Genomic DNA, 19,671 nt, shown 5'->3' with positions numbered 1-19,671 from the left:
GCCGACAGGCAAGATGTCAGGGACCTCGGTTCACCTCATCTCTTCATTGGGCTGTAAATGTGCTGTAAATGTTTCAGGAAGGTTTGTATGCAAACTTTGTAGTTATTTCAGGAAAGGAGGACTTAATGAAGGGACTGAGATTCCTCAGCATTTCTTGCAATGATTGTAAGTAGCATGAATTCTTTGGTTTCTCCACAAAGCTTGATGTAATCCATTTGATTTGTACCATAATACCAGACTTATTTCGCAGGGTGAGCTTGTGTTTCTCCCTCAGTTCCTCTGAGGTAAAGCATTTGTCTACTTCAACAGCGAGTGTTTGTATTTCATAACAGCTGAGTATTGCACTCTGAGTGCATGACAACAAAATACAAGAGGATGCAGACATTTAGTAATTCTATCCTGTCTGCAGCAACTCATTCAGGAACATTAGCCAAGTCACTTGCGGCCATAATAGCTACGTAGCCTCTCCATTCCAGGTATGGCCTGATTTTACCCTGAGAATTAGTTTTCAGTGCATGAACCAGAGCTGTGTGAAAAATACAAAGGAGAGAATCTTAACTACTAAACCCCAAAAGATGTCTTGATCTTTTCACTTTCTTTCACATTGTTTCTCACTCTTCGTCCACTCAAATGAGGAGCTATTTTCTTCTTTTTCATTTAATAAAAGCTTTTAGCAACTTATTATGACAATATTAAAACATTAAGATGATAACCATAAGAAATGAGGGTAAGCTTTGAAAACATCATGTGTAACTTACAAAATGTAATCTCCTCTTCAGGTCAGCACAGCACTGAATAAGGACATGACCTCAACAGAAGCAATAAGGCCTCGATAAAAATGTGCTCTACTATAAAAAAAAACTAGCATATTACACAACAGTCGGGTTTCAGATTTGCCCACACTTGCTTGTTCCATCTAGCTAAACACCTTGTAGCCTCTTGCTTCATTAGAAAAATGAAAACAGACATTGTTTACGACAGCAGGGTGAGCTGAGGTCAGGCTCCTGGAGTGTGTATGTTGCTGTCAAGATACTTTATATATAACCCCCTCCCCTCCAGGAACACGCGCTGCAGAATATACATTACAGGAAGTCCCCGTGGGGGATGACTGGTAGCGGTGGTGTTGAGAGTGAGCCAGCTCAGCTGCTTTGTGTTTAAGATACTGAGTTGTTGCCACACCACAAATTAAACAGTGTTTTATTATTGGGGTCACTGTGTCTCATTCTTTCAGTGGCAGTGTTACAGTAGCTGAGGGATATATTGGGAAACAGTGTTAGCATAACTTTAACTATTACAACAACAACCTCACCGCTGGTGATGATAGGCTCAGAAGTCAAAGGTTTATCCATTCATCATTTCTATATCTAGCTTCCTTAGTTGTTGCTGATTCCTGGAGTACACCCTTCTTACCTTAGCACATCAGCACTGCATGGTGGAAGAGCCAATGCAAAATTATCCAATCAAGGCAAGGAATCCAGATATGACACAAATGAAAGTGTGAGAGATGGCTTTATGTAAACATGTTTTACCTCTGATAACTATGACAGATCAGCTGATTTGATGAGTTTCAATAGAGGAAAACAAATGACACTGTTCCCCATAAAGTTGGAATAAAACTTAATTCTTTTAACCTTTCCTCATGAATTAATTGTAATCTGCAAAGTTTAATTGTTTAATTTTCATAGTGACATGCTTTGAAGAGACTTTTATATAAAGTTTTGAGAAGATATACACTTTATCTATAAAGAATAAGCCACATTGTTATAATCATTCAATGAGAAAAGGTAGAAATAGTTTGTCCTAATGTTATGGGGCAGTGTAAGACTAAAATCTTGAGGCATCTGATTGAATGAAGCTAAGATCAATGTCCATTACTCTGTGCAATGACATGAACACTGCTGGAATTAAATGTCTTTCAGTCCATTAAGACCTGTCTTCCTGGAAGAGACTGATTCATTTATTATGTAAGTAATTGTTAAAAAAAAAAAAAAAAAAAAGAACGATTTAACAACTCATTCATTGTTTATCAAGTTTTTTTTTTTTGCAGTAACATAACCGATCAAATGTTTCAGTTTTTCCTCACTAAAAAGGTTCAAACATTGTTCTGAGTCACTTGTTTTTTAGAATTACATTATTTTGTTAAAAGTTTATGTCCTATACTGCTAATCACTTCAATGAATATTAAATTTGATAAAAGATTTCAAAATTTAAAGAACAAAATACAGAATTATCTCATTTGAACACTTCTATAAAGTGTTGTGAGTAACTCAAAACATACCTCCAGGTTTGTTCCCTTTTACACCTAAGAGTAAACAGATGTACAGTGGCCATAAAATGAAAAACTCGAGTGAAATAACAAGAAATCCTTTTATATCCTGTCTTTGTTCTTCTTATGCTTATAAATGTCTGAAAATTTTGGACTTATGACTGTTGGAGGATATGAAAAACAATGGGGCACTGACACATTTGGCTTTTAGAAAGTGTGAATGTTGTTCACCACTCTGACATGTTGTGTCCTAAATAATTCATCCATTAAATTAGAAAATAATCAGATGAATAATTGTTGATAATATAAAAATCATCCTCGTTGTAAGAAAAATGAAGGCTGTAGATATAGCAGCATGTCTGGGGTAATTTGAAGTATAAAATACATTTTTTCTCACTTTAGTTAACAGAAGATTTTAAAAAGCAAGGCAGAGCAAGACTTAAACCTAGGTGTGTATCATTATCAGGGTCCAATTGAAGAGGTTGCAGAAAAAGCTCTTTATTTTCAATTTTCAACCTTAACATCTGTTAGTATTTGGTGTGCATTGACCACTCCCTGATATAACACTTTAAATGTAATACCTCAAATTCACCACATGGTGGTGCTAGTGCCAAAGGAAATTTTAAACCTTCCTTGATATTTCAGGACAGATGAGTCTAAACCTACTGACAACAGCTGAGCTTTAAGACACCAAACCAGCATTTGAAAAGTTTATTTCTACCATACACAAACTGTACAACACAGCGCATATCTGTTTATTATGAAATAGTAAAAGTAATAGGAAGTTTCAATTTACAAACTACTTCAACTGAAAAAAAAACATTACATTTGAATGTAAAAGAAAAGAAATACAATACAATTTCATATCATACTAATATCGGTCCACAAAAAAGCATTTCACATTACAAAACATCAAATACTAACAGGGAAAAAATAAATATTATTCACAAAACTTCCTGAGCAAACAATGTGTGGTAGAGGAATTAAATAGAAGAAACAATAAATAAAGGATAGTTAGGATTAAAGAATGTGATTCAAATTTTTAAAAGGTTAAAATTCTTTAAAACATATCGAGTATTTAGATAAAATAGGGTCCTATTTTTTATGTAATTTGGCTCTTTTGCTGTTACATTTTTTTTCTTTTCTTTGAAATTTCCAAGGCTACATGTGTTTGACTCCTTTTTTGCAGAAATGAAAAGGTATTGCTTAAATAAATTGTCATTTTTCTCTTGGAATAAACTTGGTGTAAAATTCTGATGCCTGTTGTACGGTGACTTGATTTAATTATGGTACATTTCCCTCTTTTTGTTAAAGTCAAGGGTGGTTTAGTGAACTAAAGATTGAAATCAATGGAAATACAAAAGTGCAATTTATGCAAACAAACAACGGATTAGCCAACAGCTAGTAATTGTCTATGTTTTTGTTTCCTTTTTTGTCTTTTTTTCCTTTTTTGTCTTGCATTTAAAGACTAAAACTGAAACGTGAGTTGTGGTGGTAATCAGCTTGGTTTTGAAAACAGCTACTATTCAAATCTGCTCCAAGCGTTACAGGAATATCCAAACTGTACGACTGGTTGAAATGTTAAGGCTTGAAAGCAGTTTAAGAGAAAACAAGAGTAGACGTTTGCTTTTAAAATTCACTCCTTCCTTTTTTTTTCCTTCTTAATGCATGTGAAAGTGAAATTAAACACCAGACTTCTTGATCTCACTCATGATTTTTCAAAATCTGCCTCTGAGATTACAGCTACTGAGACAACGGTATTTAAACAGTCATCAGAAACGTTTCCTCCTGTGAAAATAATTGTACTGTATATTAAATTAGACACCATCCACATAATACTGTCCTACCACAAAACATATTACTCGTATATTTTTATGGATTCATATACATTTAGGCACATACTTTATGCACACTCCAAAGTGTGTGCACAGAAGGCAGTTTAATATCTATATTCAAAAAAAAAAAAGAAGACATCTTGACAAAGTGGGTTTTTGATTTTTGTTGCTCTCGTCTTGTGGCGCGATGCAAAGCAGAATCTGACATTCAGGTTATTACGTGATGTTGCATTTTTTCTCACTGTCATCCCCAGGTTACAGCTGCTATTGGTTGAGGATAAAGGTACAGTACATTTGCATTTTTTTTTTAAATTCCTCGGGTTCACTTTGTCTTACCATACATTCAGTTTCCAATAAACTAAGCAAAAGCAACGCTGAAAAATATCGACGCTTAATCATTTTGGTAGGTTTTTACTTTGAAGGGAATCAAACGTATGGTTTAATAATAATAATAATAATAATAATAATAATAATAATAATAATAATAATAATAATGATAGTATACGTTTTCAACACTAGATGGCGAAAGTATGCCATGAAATTGGAATGTGCTTCTATGGAATTTACAATGTGCAGAAACAGATTTCGCCAATAATAATAATTTACAATTCTATAAATAAATAAAAATTAAGGAAATAAATACACTGATGAACAAATATAATCATAATAAATAGCGATAATATAAGAATGACAAAAACACATACAGAGTAAAATCAAGCAAACCATACAAAATAATTAAGTGCAAGAGGGGTAAAAATCTCACCAGGATAAACATATCAAGTGAATGCAGAAACAGAGAAAGCATTACAAATCCGGCTGGTCATTTTCTCAGTGCAGTGTATTTACCGCGGAAATGCCAAACACATTTCCAAAAGCCTCGTCTTACACATGCAGCCAAGCCAGCACTCTTCAGTAAAATAGAGCTATCTAGTGCCATTATCCCAAGTCAAAGAAACCTCTTGGTAGCTCTACAGCTTAAACATGGATGCCCTTAATAGCCTGTTTGATATTATCCAAGAGGGCCTTGCACTCTGGAGAGTATTCATGCTCCGAGTTGTTGTACATATCAGTTAATGTGTTCACATAGGCTTCAAAATTATGCTCACTGATGGGTCCCTGCAAGGAAAACACGTGTGACTATTAGTGACAACAGCAGAGCAGAAAAGACAATTTATAGAAAATGAGATATCTTCCAGGACAGGTTAGATATAATGAGTGGTGGTGGTGAAGTCTGTGGTCAGTGCTTACTGTACCATTTGAGGCAGCTGAATGTCAGTTAGACTGTTAATGAGAGCTTGGCTAAGGCGAGCGAGCTCCTTCAGGAGGCCGTCGTTGTGCTGTTCGATCATCTTGTTCTCCTCTTCAATTGTCTTCAGGTTACATTCCATAGATGAGATCTGCTTTCGGGTACAAAGAGAAAAACAAGAACACAAACGCAGGCGTGTAAAATTGAGATCTCAAACTTCTATGTCTTTAAAAAGAAGCGTGTCAGAGTGGATATTTACCTGGGTTTGGAGTTGCATCATATCTGCTTCTATTTTCATGTTAGAATCGTTCAGTTCCTTTATTTCATGATCCAAATGTTGAATATCTTCTGGATTTTCAACACCTGAGACGAAGCGCATCATTTCATTTGTCATACTCCAACTGAAAATGCTGATTTTGTGACACATATAACTGAAAATTCTGTATTCTTTCAAACCACACACCACGTCAGAGTAGCTTACCACTGCTTGCTTTCAGTTTGATAGTCATCTCTTCTTCTGAGTGCTTTTTCTTGATACTCTGTGCGTTGAGTGGGCATCCTGACAAGCTAGTGCAGCAGGTCATAAATGACAATTTTTAGGTGGAAGGATATCACAAAAGTTAAGCATCAATAGAGACTGTTAATGAGAGTAAAGCAGCCATTGTAAGAACGCAACATGTCGACCAGCTGTATTGTTTCGAGATAAAATGGAGGACAGGCGACCTCACCTTCTGTGAGTGGCAAACACATTATTGGCATGTCCAAGGCCATTGCAGCCAGGCAAGGGACAATGGGGCAGTTCCTGTTTATTGGCCTTCCAGGCAAAGGGCAGCCCATTGATGGACGACTCCTTCTGTCTTTTGGCAGCGAGTGGACAACTGCCTGCGCTGCGATGGGATGTGTATTTTCCCGATATATGGCCCTGCCCGTCACATCCGATTACTGGACACCTACCAGAGAAAGACAAAAAGAGCGGTGAGCGTTGTAAAACCTGCAAACGCGGCTGATTCACACAGGGACTGAAAAATGTGACTGACTTGCCTTTCATATTTCAGAGCTACAGACAAAACAGAGACATTCAACTGCTCAAAAAATAACAACCACATCATTAAAAAAAAAACAAATCTCTCTTTCAATAACTAGACCGGAAGATTTGTTAACCATTAAGTTGATTAATCCAGCCAAATGCTGATTAAAAATAAAGTCGCCAAAACTAGAAATAATCGCATTAACTACAAGTTACTAATCCACTGAAACTTTGGGCGGTTGGAGCGCTGTGTTTAGTGCGTTTTTTTTTTTGAGGTTGCTGATATTTGTGCTTGAAAACATAACTCTGAATATCATTAAGAGTTTGTCAGTTGGAATTGAGGCCTGTTTTCTGCAGGTCAGTAATGGAGTGACATGAATTACAGATAATTGTCATGGATCCCCTCATGCGAAAGAACGTAATTTAGGGGGGTGGCTAACCCTTTCCCTTATTGATAAAGGTGAAAGGTCACCTGAGATGATACAAATAGCACACATGCTGCAGAGTGCTGCTGCAAAAAGCCTGTTTCAGCATTTTGTTACTCAACAGCAGCGCAGCACTTAGAGGACAAAACAGCAGCAGTCCCATTACTTCCAACAGCACAGGTAGGTAGCTTGATGCAAGGCACCAGGACAATGGAGCCATGCCATATGGCCCACTATTTACAATAATCTAGGGACATTTGCTTCCCTCCCCCTTTCTCTCCCTTCCTCTCTTAATGTGTATGAGATCTATTCCAGTCTAATTCCTAAGCTTGTGGCCTTGCATTAGTAATTAAAAAGAAAAAAAATCTGTGTCCAGATGTATAAGTAAACAAGGGCTCATATATCTGACTTTGGATTTAACTGCAAATCAATTACATTATTTTTTTTTCCAATAACACTTTCACAGACAGTGATTAAGCTGCAAATGAGTGCCATGCCATCAGAGCAGGCAATTCAACATTTTCTTAATATAGTTTAATCACAAAGAAAGCACTCAGAGAAGAGTAATAAGCCAGATATTCCATTCAGAAAAGAGGAAAAACACAAAAACCCTGAAAACATCCCACAAAAACACGCCGCTAATCCTCAGGAAATAATTCACTAATGTTACAGCGAGAGAAGAATTATTTTCTTTGTTTAACTTAATGGCCTCCAGGTATAACGCCACAGGCACCAACACATGACGCATTTTCACAATGTTTTTCTCGTTTTATTTTCCAAACAAAAAAACATGACAGCACAGGATGAGGGGGGAAAAAAATCTCTTACTTAAGCTCTTGCTCATCTTTGTCATCCTTGTTTGGTGTGAGCTTCAAACCTCCCTTTCTGGCACGTGGACATCCTGACAAGCTAGAGACGATTGGAGACAGTATGGGTTAATCTGAGGAGGTATGTAACAAAAGCTGGATTGTTTCAGGATGTTTTTAGGTGTGGGGAGTTAAGAACTAGGCACGTTCAAGCAACCTGAATCTGTACATCTAAATAAATGTATGTTTTTTAAATGATTTTTCACAATTTGCACCGTTTTCTGGTAATGAATTAAAGTTGAAAGTGTGAGCTCACTGGGTTTTAAAACTAGAAATAAATGCACAGTTAGAGACATCGATGGTAATATGAAAAGGCAGCCAAGTAAATCAATAAACACAAGAATTCAAAAAGTGCAGCATGTTTGCAGCATAAAGTGAGACTTTCACCATCTGTTTGAATGTCATGCATCTGATAAATGTATTTCATGCTCAGTTGCGATGATTTCTCTCTGCTACCTTCTGTGCGAAGCATAGTTCCCAGTCACATGTCCAGATCCATCACAACCAGGTGTTGGGCACCTGCAGGTTGAGAGACACAGAGACCAGGTGCTTTTTACAGCAAAAGACTGCAAGCAGAGCGCTGGATTCATGCTAATATGCAGAAAGAGAGCACAAATAGCAAAAACAACTTCGTGTGGAGTTCGTGGAAATGGTGCATAATGTTTGGGAGAAAGGGAAGGAAAAGGAAAAAAGGAGAGCAGTAACAAGCTGCCTAGTTCAACGTGATAAATCCTTTAGCAACAATAACAGTTTTCAAAACACATACTTTAGTTCCTGAGAGTTGGCTGCCATCAGTGATTTGAGTGTTTTGTCAGCGAGGGGACATCCAGACACACTAGAGAGGATAAAGAGCTAACAGTCATTTTAATGCACTCTTTGATCACAGCTGAATTGAATAATCTTAATACAATGTCTCAATGCATATTTATACTAAATTATATGAAAACACAATTCCACTCTCTTGTCATGAAAAGGCTTATTGTGTCAGGGGTTTTTTTTTTAAATAGCATTTGATGTTAAACTCTACAAGCTGTGTGACAAGTTTGTAACTGTAATAATCAACATAATTTAACCACTCAGCACTGTTTCCCTCTTGTCTTTAGATCTGCTAGCTGGTGCTAATGAGAGAGTAATTAATTACTGTACCTCCGATGTGATGCATAATTCCCCGTCACGTGGCCGCTGCCGTCACAGCCTGGGGTTGGACAGCTGCAGGAGAACACAAAGCATTTAATGCACAGATTACTCCACTTCCCACAGACTTTGCCAAGCTTGAACTGAATCTTTTTTTTTAACACTGGCAACCTTTTCATGGGTATTAAAGAGAAAAATAAGAGTTAGTACAGCAGGAAGTTTAGTAGAAAATTATTTGCTCGACATCTGGTTTAATAATGTTTCTGAATGTCACTGAGGAGATCTGAGGGAGTGCTGTGCTGCGAAGAACTAGAGGATCCTACTTTTTCTTGTAGTGTGATTCTCAAGAGGAGACCCAGCAGAGCATGCACTCTAACTACAAGAGTTGTAAGCTTTTACAGGACATACAGGGAGAAAACTCACTTTTAAACAGAAACATTTCTGCTCCACATGAACCTGCAGAAATACACGTTATAACCACGTGTGAGTTCCAGTGTGTTTCCACTCACTTTTATTAAACTGTCCTATTGAAACAAAGGTATGCTTCTGCGCTTCACTCTTTTCGTTAATGCTGACCATCTGCCAACTAGATGGGAGGCTCGCATTATACACAGCTGACTGGATCAAGATGCCTCTAGTTGTTTCATTCTTCATACCTCAAAAGCTCTTTCTTTGCATCTCGTAACAGCAGCTTGGCTTTGGGACTCAGCATGCTGCCGTCTCCTTGATAGTGCTGGTCCTCCAAAGAGACGCAATCGTAATCCTCCTGCAGAGTAAGAAACAAGTGAAAACATGGTTTTAAATGTCTATCAGGCCCGACCACAATCCGCAATGACCTAAAAGTGAATAATTAATGAAAAGCTCTGAATAATACTCTTAAAACACAAACCCTGAGGGTTAGAGTGCAAAGCAGAGAGATTATGCTTAAAGACTTATACTGTAGTAAACCATACATCCATTTAAAGTCACTCTTAATCCACATAGTATTTATGATGTATAGCCATGACGTATAGATTTCCTCTTTTTTTCTCAGACAAGATTGTGCAGTCACCAGATGTTGTCTATGTTTTAAAAGCAGGTCATATGTCGAATGAATACCAGCTGAGAAGAAAGACTGGCAGACTGGCACCAGTTCTTAGTATGGAAAAAGAAAATGTCACCAAAGACGTTTTGAGGTGTCTTTGGAGTCGGGTTTCAATTAAGAATCTTTGAAAATTTGGTGTCTTCTGAACCTGGAGGATAATATGATAAATGAGTTAGCTTTTCAGTTAGCTTTATTTAGCTTTAAATATTCATGCCTATTATTAGGATACAGAGGTGTGAGTGGGGCACTTTTGCAACATTTTTTGCCAGCTTTTACCATTTCTGGAGGAATTTTCTCAACTTTGATTTTATATTTATAAACTGATTTCGATACTTTTCACATTTTTATGATATTTTTTTGTCCAGCAAAGTGATCATAAACAGAACAAGTGAGCATGTCTTAAATTCTTGTAAGAAACGACTGAATCAACGTTAAGACCTATGTGAAAAAATCAAGCAAGTGTAGGCCTTAAAAAACTGACTTTGTATTTCCTGGAAAGGCTTTTTTTATTCTGTTAAATAGTGTTGATATGCATAAAGAGAGAAAGCGCTTTAAGTCAGTTTTATTTTGTTTGAAAAACTCAACACTAACTTTTGGATTACAACAGGAAATGTCCAAAATGTGTTTCAAAGAAATCTTGAGGAATTATCTCTGGCCCTGCATCAAAATGACTCTGACCATTATTTAACTTCACTGTAATTCATTAAAGAGTCACTTTATATCTATATTTTATTTACACCTCTTCAGCTAAACTTTCTTTATTTGGTCCCACGTTTAAACACCAAATAATCCACTTCCCTGTGTTTAGAGTTCACTCATTACATTTGGTTATAACAGCGGCAGTTGTTGTGATCCCCTCCCTTTACCTCTGGATCCTGTAGAGCGTGAGCTTTGCTGAAGTTGACGGGGACGGGGCTCTCCCAGCTGTCTCTCTCACACAGCGGCTGGTAGAAGGCGGGGCTGATGAGCACGCTCCCGCCTTTGGCCACAGAGGACTCAGACGGGGACAGCGGGTCGTCCAAAGGTGTTTTTGCTTGTGTTTTTACATTTTCTTTGCACTTCTTCATACTCAAGTCCAGGGTGCCATTTTCATCCACCTCTATGAGCATGTCCTAAAGACAAAGAAGCTAAATCCTTAGTTTTTATCAATAAAAACATGTCAGAACACACTGTAAACATGTACAATGGGTAATGAATGCCTTACATGTCACTGCAGTGTGAGCTGACACATGAAAACAAATGAATTGTGAAAAAATAGAGCCTTTTGTTAATTACACTAAAAGGAATGTAAATAAAACAGTATGATGTCTGGTTAATATGACAGCAGTGATATGGTAAACTTGAACCCAACAGCATTTCTCTGTAAACATGGAAAACGTCTAGAGGCAGAGAGCAAACAAACAATGCATTTAAATAATACATACAGTGGTTATCTCACACCAGACAAAGTACCAAACTAAGCCAGCGTTAATTCTGCTGAACACAAAAAAATAATCACTGGTGTGTAGTTTTTCAGTGACAGCTGTGTCATCTGTTTTCTAGGACACACAACCAAGATGGCAGCTGGGGGTTGGGGAGGGGTTGCTGGTTTTAGGTCATCATTATTATAGCAAAAATTAAAAAGCTTAATGTGGCATAAGTTTTCCCGCTGACAGATGTGTTTGTCGTTTCTGCGCTGAAACGCAATAGCATGATGACTTATGGCTGTTTTATGGTATTAAAAGTTTTACCTCATTAAATGCTGAAATCCCTTTTTCATAAACGAAACCAATTATTCAACGCATATGTTTCATTAAACCCTATACATCATTATTTTTTGTAACAAAGGGGAGCTTTTCAAATTAATTAAAAGGGATAATTTACATGGACGTTGGATGTGGCTGTCCACTTTAATTATCCAGCTATTTGATGATGTGTGCACACAGTCAAAACTGAACCAAACTAAAAGACTTTTTGTGATTTATTTTAATTTATATGTCTGGAAGTGCAGCAAAAAAAAACAAAAAACTTAGAGGCATAGTGTGTATTTTTCTACTATAATGGAATAGCTACAGATGCCATTGCCTGAATAAGTAAAATTAGCCTGTATTCACGCTTTAAAGGCAAGCTATTTGGTCCTCCAAGTGTGTGATATTTCAACGTGTCAGATACATATGCAGATAAGTTAAAGCATCCGACGACATATAACACTCTAAATATGGCCCCCCTTTTTTTCAGACCTGAAAGCTGTTCTTTATTTTGTGCTTCTCTCCAAGACAACTAAGCTGTAAACGAGAACAGATGATTAACTTGCTAACACTGTTTTATTCATTCAGTGGGCTGGTACCTGGTACAAGGCCACGTTCTCAGCTCAACAAGCTGGGAGACAAGGATCTGTGCTGTGTAGGTGTGGAAACCTTGAATCATCTACAGTACAGTATGCACGTATGTAACCCACAGAATGTAATCAATATTAATCATAAAGAGAGTTTGGAGAAAGACGAACACAATTCTGCGGTGAAGATAATGACAGCAGACGAGTTTGGATTTAGCGTGAATTAAACTTTTCAGATGTTAACTCCTTTAACTGATTGGTTTAATCCGTGAAAATGCTCTTAAAGACTATCATGTGTAGACACACAGCCTATGCTGGATCATATAACTAAGCAAAATATCCTCTGCCATCTGCAGCGGGCAAGATGCAGTTTCAGACAACAGTTCAGGGTTTTTACATGCCAGCTGATGTCGAACAGAATACACTACCACATGTTTAATAAAAAAAATATTCAAGTAGTTGTAATTGGGAAAGAAGGCTGATGGTCTTTTTTCTTTTGATGTGATTACACAAATTTTCATTTGTGTACATTAAAGCTTTATAGAGTGGAACCCTCCTTGTTTTTCTGCCACCAGAGCGCCCAGTTCCTTTTGCCAAATTCTGTTTTTTGATGTCTTCCCTTTTTATACACAAATCAGAGTTCCTTTAAAATGACCACATTAAATACCTTTCCAAGTGGTCTAATTTGATTACCTTTGTGGAGGTTGCCAAGGGCCGGCCGGCGACAGCCTCCATGTTCTTCCGGTAGCGAGTGGAGAGGTTAAGGATGGCAGCAGTCGCTGCTGCCGCTTGGAGACCGTCTTCTTTTTTGAATTGACTCGGGGGGCTGTGCTGACCAGAGGTGGGCAAACGGCCACCTGGAGCTCCAAGGAAGCCAGGATACTGCTGAGGTGCTAAAGACAAATAATTAGTGAATAATTTAGTTTCTGAGACACCAGGTGTTCTACTCCAACTTAATGGTACAAAAACATTGAAAACAGATGCATCCTTGTAGCCGAACAAAGGCCACAATGAATGAGGGTGTGCTCAACATGTGAACTTAGAAAATTCATTCTTTATCATTCAAATAAAGCCTCTGATACTTACAGTCAGGGAAATGTGGCATTTCCTGGTCCTGGTTGGTCCCCATTAGAGGCTGTTTGCCGAAGACCTGTGCATCAAAGCTGGCGTAATCAAAGCGGATTCTGCTGTACTTGTCCATGTCTTTTGTGAGGCAAGGCTGCAAGGCTGCTACAGGGTGCGAGAGCCTGTAGTTCAATTGGTTCATCTCAAACTTCTTTATCAGGCCAATGGCTCTACAAAGAGACAAATTAAAAAACAAAAAGAATTGATTTTATTGGGAAAAACTGGTGCCCTGCAATAAAAATGCAATAACAAGAGCCCAACAGGCTCAAATTAAGCACTTAAGCATAGACATTGTTTTAAAGCATTCAGGGATGCCAGTGCTTTTGTACACATAGAGTCTGGGATCTGATGTGTGTTGTAGATCCACAGCCAGGTTGCCAGACTAATTAATATAGTAGGAGTGGGCATGCTGCCCATGATATATCCACAGGGAACAAAGAGTTCTGCTCTTTTATCATCCCTAATAGAGAGGAACTCACAGGACCAGCAACCGTTGCTTATGTCTGCTTGGAAAGCTGGAAATAGACCATGCGTTCTGTTGGGATCATGGAATAAAAATATCCCAACTCTCTCTAAGAATAATTTTGTTTATCACTTTTTTATTTTTTGCATAACCCCAGCTTTGCTTTCACAACTTCAGTCCACCACAGAGCTGAAAACCCCTTTTTTTTACACTTTCTTTAATTATTTTTCAGCAAATGTGACCACAGTAAAAACCCTCAGTGTTATCTGTCAGCGTACCTGGGCGAGCGGTCAGGTGTCTGTCTGCATTTCAGGCTCTCATCCTGAGGTTTGGAGACTTTGACTGCAGCAGCGATGGGACAGCCTGAGAGACTGTTTATTTAGGGGGAATCAAACCTGTTAGTCTTATACTGTAAGTCATCCGTGAATATAGTGCAGATTTCTGATGGATTTCTCCTGTGGATTTACCTCCGGTGGGTGCTACGGTTGCTGTTGACATGGCCTCTTCCTGTACACCCAGGTGTGGGGCACTTGAGGACATTCTCATGCATGGCCAGGACTGAAGAGATGATGAGCAAGAGAAGAGATAAGCGTTAAAAGATGTCCAACATAATGCGACATGTAAGACATAATCAAGCTTGAAGACATATACTAAGCATTCTGGGAAAAACACCAATATATTGTCATGTGTTAAATGATTTGTATTGGTGGTTGGTGCATTAGAGCCTATAGAGCAAAGATCCTACAGAGACAGAAACAGGAGAAAAAAGCAAAAGGCTTTCTCATTGTGAGGGATTCTGTAATGTGGCTGAAATGTAAATAGCTTAGTGCAAAGAGGAACGTAACAAGACAGCTGATTATATTCTTCAAAACAAACGCGTCGTTAAAGGTCCGCTCTGTATCCTTAGAAACTTCTTCTCTGTGCATATTCTCCAATTAGTTTGTTGGAGTTGTCTATTTATTTTTGAATGCCGCGTTAGCTAGGCCTTTGATTTGCAAATACTGCCTCCAGACTAAGAGCACGCGCTTTTTTGAAAAAGTTAATTACTTTTTCTGTTCCTTTTGTAACATTACTGTTTAATGTCGAATGTTTGTTGAGTTATATTGAAATGACTTAACAATCGCCAATGTGAGGAGGGAAAAAAAAGAGAATTCAACATTCACACATTACAACGCATTATGAGAAAGAGAGACAGAGAGAGAGAAAATCCTTCAAATATATTTGAAAAGTTTCTCGCACATCTTTGAATTGAACTAAATGTATAAGCAGCTCTTTTTTTGTCTTTGAGTCCCTGCAGAGAGGATTTCAATTACCGCGATTACTGCGTCCTAAAACTGACAGTTTTTGCAAGTACAAATCATTCGTATATGCACACACACACAAAAAAATGCCTGGGTGACTTACTCTCTGGAGGAACTCGGACTTTATGGGGACACCCAGACAAACTTCTGTGGTGTGGGTACAAGCCGGTCACATGACCAGTGCCATCGCAGCCAGGAGTTGGACACTTTATGTCCTTTTTATCCGTACGTGGAGAGTCTGTGGATGGCAAATTTCACAACACATAAAAATCATACAACCCTTACACTGCTGCCTTAACCTCCCAGAGCCTTCCTGTCATCACACATGTTTTATGAAGAAGTGACGAATGAGAGAAAAAAATCTTATAATGCACTTTCCTTTATACAGACTGCACATGAGCCAACTGATTGAAATATCATGCAAAGCTAGAGACTTTTTACACAAAATGCATCTATTAATCTGTCGTTTTAGTTAAGGCTGCAGTGCAACACAGAGCATCCACTTCTTAATGCCCATCCATCGAAAGATTACATCTAGGATTACACATTTAGCTGCAGTCATTTGAAGAATCAGAGGGAAACATGAGAGGTACTTTGGGAGGATTTAAGACTTATGGTCATGGTTAAATATCCAGTTGATTCCTATCAAAATCCAATATTCTGAGTAGTAGCAATTCCATCAGAAAATTTTGTTCTTCTTTATTTCAGTCTGTTTATTTATTACTTCACTTGTTGCCAAAATGTTTTTAGTGCTTAAGAGGATTTCCTCCCTCTGATTTCCTCCCCCCTTTACATGCGTATGCTTCTTTTATTCCTTTTAATGTTTTTTGAGCACCAAATCCCAAGTGGTCTATCTGATTTACTCTGGAGGAAGGTACATTTGTGAAATAATAGTAATCAGATGATAACTTTGATTCTTCGGATCACGAATTCACTGCTACCTTTCCCTCCGTGATAGTTGAGTCTGCCGTCCATGTCCATCATCCTGTGGTGCCTTCTCTCATTGGTCATCTGCTCCAGGAGGAAGCGGTCCATCTCCCTATAGGCATGGTGCAGGACCTGTCTTTGCTCCGTCTGCAGAGCTATGGCCTGCTCCAGCAGGCTAAGGTTCACCCGCCCTCGGCTCATCTCCAAGCCTCTCTCGTGGAGGCCCAGAGCCCAGCCATCCAGCCGAGGAGGCCTCTCTGCCTCCGCCTCCCCCTCACTGTCCTCCTCTGTGGCGAGAGGCCTGTATCTCAGAGCCTCGGCCTGAAAGATGTTCGCTCTAGCCATCAGACCACCCAGTTCTGGATGAGGCTCTTCTTTCACGAGGCCGTTCCGGTCTTCAGAGGCTCTGGAGGGACTGCAGCTGGAGCCGTTCACTTTGGCAGACAGGGACAGAGGCTCCCATTCAGCCTCTCTCATGTCATCGTACGGACTCTGTGGCGATGATGTTCGGCTCATCCTGTCTTGACTTTGGTCTTCTTCTATGTTATTATTAAGGAGCTCTTCATCATCTTCATCCATCAAAGGCTCAGATGCGTCCAGCTCACACTGTGGTGAACCATTAGATGTGACCTCTGACCATCCCAGAGAATCACTGGACTTAGCTGCTGCATCGTAGCAGCCATTTTTGTGGGTGACACCATTGACTGCACTTGAGAATCCATCTAAAACAACAAGAAAACACTTTGTTATTATTCTGACAGTTGTGTTTGTGAGCCTTCAGTCAGATCTTCAATAAAAATTGAGTGTTCTGTATAATCTTGTCCAAATCCTTTAAAGGTTTTAGTTTTTCTGTTACTTTTAGACAAATAAAAACATGTTTTTATATATTCTCCTGGAGGATTAGTCCGAACACATGTTGCAATATAATCACAATTTTCCAAGATATCAAAGCAATTCAAGTATATTTTAGATAACACTTGTGACTCTTCTTTGTGCTAGTTGAACATGAAACCTGAAGATGAGAAACACAATTGTTTTCTTCTTTGCCCGTGTCTCCAATTGGAGCAGCAAGCAGAAATAGATTTAGGACAAGATTATGGAGGGATTTACTGTCCACTGGACACTGAACATCAGGGCTTTAATTAGTTATGTGTATTTTTAAGTACAAGATAAGCAGCAACATGTTGTCATCAGAAAAAAATAAATATATATGTATATTTTAAAACATGATAGTTGTTTGAGGGATGAGAGGAAGGGAAGTGGAGAGGATTCCTTCAGATACAGATGGAAGAAATCAAAAATGAGAAGATGAAGAAGAGAAATCTGTGTGTGTGGTCACTGAGCTGGGTGACTGGATGAGTTTCAGAGGAGTGAACTGTACATTTCTGTCAAAAAAGGTGATTGATTTAGTTTTGATAAAGTGATTAAAGCTGGGCTCAGAGGTATCAGACACAAAATTTGCTTAAAAAAGGAAAAAGTGAAAAGGAAGAAAAAAAAGTTTGTGTAAAATTGATGAAAGTTAAATAAAAAATTAAAAAACACCACAAACATCAAAAGAAAATCTGCTCCTACGTTTCCATATATTTAGTGTTTTGATATAGCCTCATCAAAATATTAGTAACTTAGAATCAATTAAAATTTAATATGCAGGGGAAAAATGTGAGCTAATAATTTAAGTGTGTTTTTTGTCAAACAGATTTTTTTTCCATTGAAAAAAAACGTGATGTGATTTTTTTTTATTAACTGAACTCAGAGCTGTTCTCTGACAAGACACCACAAAGGATAAATGTATTGGCATTACTGCAGATTAAAATGTACAAACACTGCGTCTTCAGTTTATACACTTATTTCATTAAAATAGCTTTTCTGCAGCTTATTTATTACTCTGCACAGAGCTCTCAATAATTCAATTTGCATTGACCCAATGCCTTCTATCTTTTTTAGTGTAAATCCAGAAATCCCGGTCACATGTCCAGAAAGCCAGAAGATAGCGCAAAGCCCTCCACGCAGAGAGTCTGATCATTTGACAAAGAGGGTTAATGTTATCCTTTAAAAAGCATCTGAAACAACTCTTTATTAACACCACTGATTATATATTAAGTCGTGGTCAGTGATTAACAATGGAAAGCTATCATCTGGATTGATTCAGCAAAATCTCTTTTGATCCTCCAAAACCGTTCAAACTTATGCTCGATTAAGGCTCTTTGGGTTTTTACTTTCTGTGGGCCCAGATCCTCTTAAGTGGCCAGACACCAGAACGAAAAGTGGGATTCAAAATGCTGAAGAGACAGATAGAGATGGATTGTGAGAATCAGTTCAAACACAGATAGAGGCATTATCAGACTGCGACGACTTACTAATGAAAGCAGCACAAAAACTTAATCCTTTCCAAAAGAGCTTTAACATCAATTATGTGGCACTTATTAAAAGACCAACTGCTTTTTTTCCTCTCATATATTATTTTCTACATTATTAAATGCAGCAGAGTACAATGTTTGGAATACTTTTTAACAGTGGTATGAAGTGTTACAGACATTTTCCTGCCTGTGAGAGATTTTCGAAAAAAGGTGTCTAAAGACAAACCTTGTTCAATGAAAAAATTAAAGCTGCGTATTTACATTTAAGAGGGAAGCAACAAGGGTTTTGTTTTTCATCCAGATGGACTCCCCGGCCTGACACAGCCGCATACAGTCAGACAGGCACACAGACGTATACACACACACACACACACACACACACACACACACACACACACACACACACACACACACACACACACACACACACACACACACGTACAAACCCAGAGACACAGAAGTGCAGTTAAAAAAAAGGAAAGAGATGGAGGAAAAAAACTTGGATCCCTCCGGTGGTTTGTGTGTTGGAACAGGTGAACAGTTTGTACTCCAGAATAGCCATTACCAGCACTCTGCAGCAGGGCTGCAGTTGGCTGGAGTTGAACGCAGTGTGGCTCAACCAAACGAGAGGCTTATTTTTCTCCCTTTTTGTTAAAATGCAGATATGACCAGCTTCCCACTGCAAAAATTCTTACTGCTTCCAGTCCACTTTTCCAATTTTTGTTTTTCCACAGAAAAAAACCCTCCCAAAACTGACAATAACAGCAAAATATGCTCTGAAATTGTTTATCAATATCCGTGATGATTTAACACTATTGTGACTTTTTTTATATTCTGGCAGGATTTTGTTTTGTTTTAAAGCTGGTTTGCTGAATATCAGGTTCAAATAGGAAAAAATATACAGCAGTCAATCAATGTTGGCTGATAAAAAGGAAAAGTATTTGAAATACACATCAACAAAAGGAAAAACTGAGGGAGCTCAGTGAATTACTTTGATAATTGTAATGTAATATGAGCCCAGGAAACAAATAAATTCCATTTCCAGTGAATCCACACAATTCAGTGAGCTACTCTCCTGGTCCATTTAACTACACACATGTGTACTATAATGAGCCGTAGACATTATGCCTAATTATGTATTAGACTGTGTTAGAGGGCCTAACAAAAGCTTTTGAAAGGGACAATTACGTTTGTTGCTTAGTTACATCGTTAAAAATATACCAAATCAGTGCAGATTATAGTGGGCGAGAATGCACATGTACACCACGAGCATTGTTGCCAAAATGCACAAAATTCAATTC

The 19,671-nt window shown here is 38.2% G+C and overlaps 1 protein-coding gene across 7 annotated transcripts in view; it reads right to left on the bottom strand.

The window, feature by feature from the left end:
* Positions 1-3,192: 3,192 nt before the first annotated feature.
* Positions 3,193-19,671, bottom strand: part of st18 (ST18 C2H2C-type zinc finger transcription factor) — a 41,110-nt gene continuing 24,631 nt past the window's right edge. For 3 of the 7 annotated variants that reach the window (XM_074688649.1, XM_074688652.1, XM_074688653.1), the window contains exons 7-23: positions 16,028-16,735; positions 15,190-15,324; positions 14,253-14,343; positions 14,064-14,156; positions 13,284-13,492; positions 12,891-13,090; positions 10,750-10,995; positions 9,456-9,565; positions 8,812-8,874; positions 8,432-8,500; positions 8,122-8,184; positions 7,628-7,708; positions 6,076-6,297; positions 5,829-5,914; positions 5,607-5,710; positions 5,355-5,501; positions 3,199-5,217 (exon numbers count right to left, since the gene is read on the bottom strand). In XM_074688649.1, the coding sequence (XP_074544750.1) occupies positions 5,077-5,217; positions 5,355-5,501; positions 5,607-5,710; positions 5,829-5,914; positions 6,076-6,297; positions 7,628-7,708; positions 8,122-8,184; positions 8,432-8,500; positions 8,812-8,874; positions 9,456-9,565; positions 10,750-10,995; positions 12,891-13,090; positions 13,284-13,492; positions 14,064-14,156; positions 14,253-14,343; positions 15,190-15,324; positions 16,028-16,735 (2,768 nt within the window). In that variant the 3' untranslated portion in view covers positions 3,199-5,076. Of the gene's footprint in view, positions 5,218-5,354; positions 5,502-5,606; positions 5,711-5,828; positions 5,915-6,075; positions 6,298-7,627; positions 7,709-8,121; positions 8,185-8,431; positions 8,501-8,811; positions 8,875-9,455; positions 9,566-10,749; positions 10,996-12,890; positions 13,091-13,283; positions 13,493-14,063; positions 14,157-14,252; positions 14,344-15,189; positions 15,325-16,027; positions 16,736-19,671 lie in introns of all 7 variants that reach the window. The other 4 variants (XM_074688651.1, XM_074688650.1, XM_074688655.1 and 1 more) reach the window with 4 other exon arrangements.

The sequence above is a fragment of the Halichoeres trimaculatus genome, unplaced genomic scaffold (assembly GCF_033239565.1).
Source record: "Halichoeres trimaculatus isolate MK-OKI-2021-1 unplaced genomic scaffold, fHalTri1.1 fHalTri1_scaffold_15, whole genome shotgun sequence".
NCBI classification, from domain to species: Eukaryota; Metazoa; Chordata; class Actinopteri; order Labriformes; family Labridae; genus Halichoeres; species Halichoeres trimaculatus.
The sequence above is the reverse complement of the archived record's forward strand: the minus strand, read 5'-3'. Positions and strand labels throughout refer to the sequence as shown.